The 1389-nt window shown below is 52.5% G+C and overlaps 1 protein-coding gene across 1 annotated transcript; it reads left to right on the top strand.

Moving 5' to 3' along the window:
• Nucleotides 1-7: 7 nt before the first annotated feature.
• On the top strand, nucleotides 8-1257 carry LOC104941533 (uncharacterized; the record flags this gene model as incomplete). The annotated part of the gene is made up of 2 exons (XM_010766635.1): nucleotides 8-497; nucleotides 709-1257. Coding segments are annotated over exons 1-2 (740 nt in total), but the record flags the coding sequence as incomplete, so codon positions are not given.
• Nucleotides 1258-1389: the final 132 nt, after the last annotated feature.

Below are 1389 nucleotides of genomic sequence, written 5' to 3'. Positions count from 1 at the left end.
TCCAGACAGAGGTCCTTCAGTCTTCCTCCACAGAGGCAGGAAGTGTCCGAAAACTGCCCGAGATGCAACTGCAGCCAAACCCAGGCACTCTCATCCAATCAGAATCCAGCACAAACGCAGGAGCGCTCATTCTCCCACGCTCCATCCAATCAGAATCCAGCACAAACGCAGGAGCGCTCATTCTCCCACGCTCCATCCAATCAGAATCCAGCACAAACGCAGGAGCACGCCTTCTCCCACGCTCCATCCAATCAGAATCCAGCACAAACGCAGGATCACGCCTTCTCCCACGCTCCATCCAATCAAATGCCGCATCAGGACCGGACTTTTACCGTAGCTCCGCCCAGTCCCATGTTCTCCAGGAGGGGCTTCAGACCGGTGGCTCCTCCCCAGGCAGAGAGAGACCTGATGGGGGTGTATTCTCAGCAGGAGAGGGGGGAGGTTTTATCCTCTCGACCTCCACCTCCACTTCCACCAAAAGAGAGCAGTAAGAACAGGTGAGCTCGGTAGTAACTTCTACATTTGGATGATATTTTACTGCATTTGAAAGTCACTATTAATGTCCAAGTGAACAGCCTCCCATTTGATCTTAGAACAGCAACCTCAATTGGAATTTTTAAAAGTAAATTAAATACCTATCTTTTTAATTATTATTATGTATCCAGGTTTCAATAAGTGTGTTAATAAAGTCTATCTGTGTCCCTGCAGGGTATCTGAGATGATCATCAGCCCTGAGGAGGACAGAGTAACAGTGAAGCCTCTCAAAAACCACTCAAACATCAGACCTGGAGCAGAGTGGGAGAGAACTCCATCTCCCAGAGTTCATAGCGACTCAACCCTTCCACCTTTGATGGATAACGTCGGCGTGGTTTCCCCTCCTGAATCCTACCTCTTCCACAGCATCGAGCCCCAGAAGATCTCTCTCGAACCAGGGAACGAATCAGAAACCACCCTGAGCCCAAGTCCCGCCCACAGCCTGGACGCAGAGCTGGACATCCCCATGGAGACGGACATCGACGACTTCCAGGAGGAGGACGTGCTTCTGGCCGAGGACGAGCCAATCACCAGCGAGCTGCCGTGCTTCGCTCTGCCGGTGACGGTGCTGGAGACGGACATCGACACGTTGGAGGAGGAGAGCGGAGGAGAGAGGCTGAGTCTGGAGGAGCTCTTCCCCCAAAACAGTGAGGGGGAGTCGGGTAGAGAGAGCTGGAGAGGAGCCTATCAGAGCCCGGAGCACAACAACAACAGCCTGGACAGGTAACAAGATTCAAGGCTTGTGTGTGTGTGTGTGTGTGTGTGTGTGTGTGTGTGTGTGTGTGTGTGTGTGTGTGTGTGTGTGTGTGTGTGTGTGTGTGTGTGTGTGTGTGTGTGTGTGAGCCTGTGTCTGTG

Source organism: Notothenia coriiceps, unplaced genomic scaffold, assembly GCF_000735185.1.
Source record: "Notothenia coriiceps isolate Sejong01 unplaced genomic scaffold, NC01 NC01_scaffold00003503, whole genome shotgun sequence".
NCBI classification, from domain to species: Eukaryota; Metazoa; Chordata; class Actinopteri; order Perciformes; family Nototheniidae; genus Notothenia; species Notothenia coriiceps.
The sequence above is the reverse complement of the archived record's forward strand: the minus strand, read 5'-3'. Positions and strand labels throughout refer to the sequence as shown.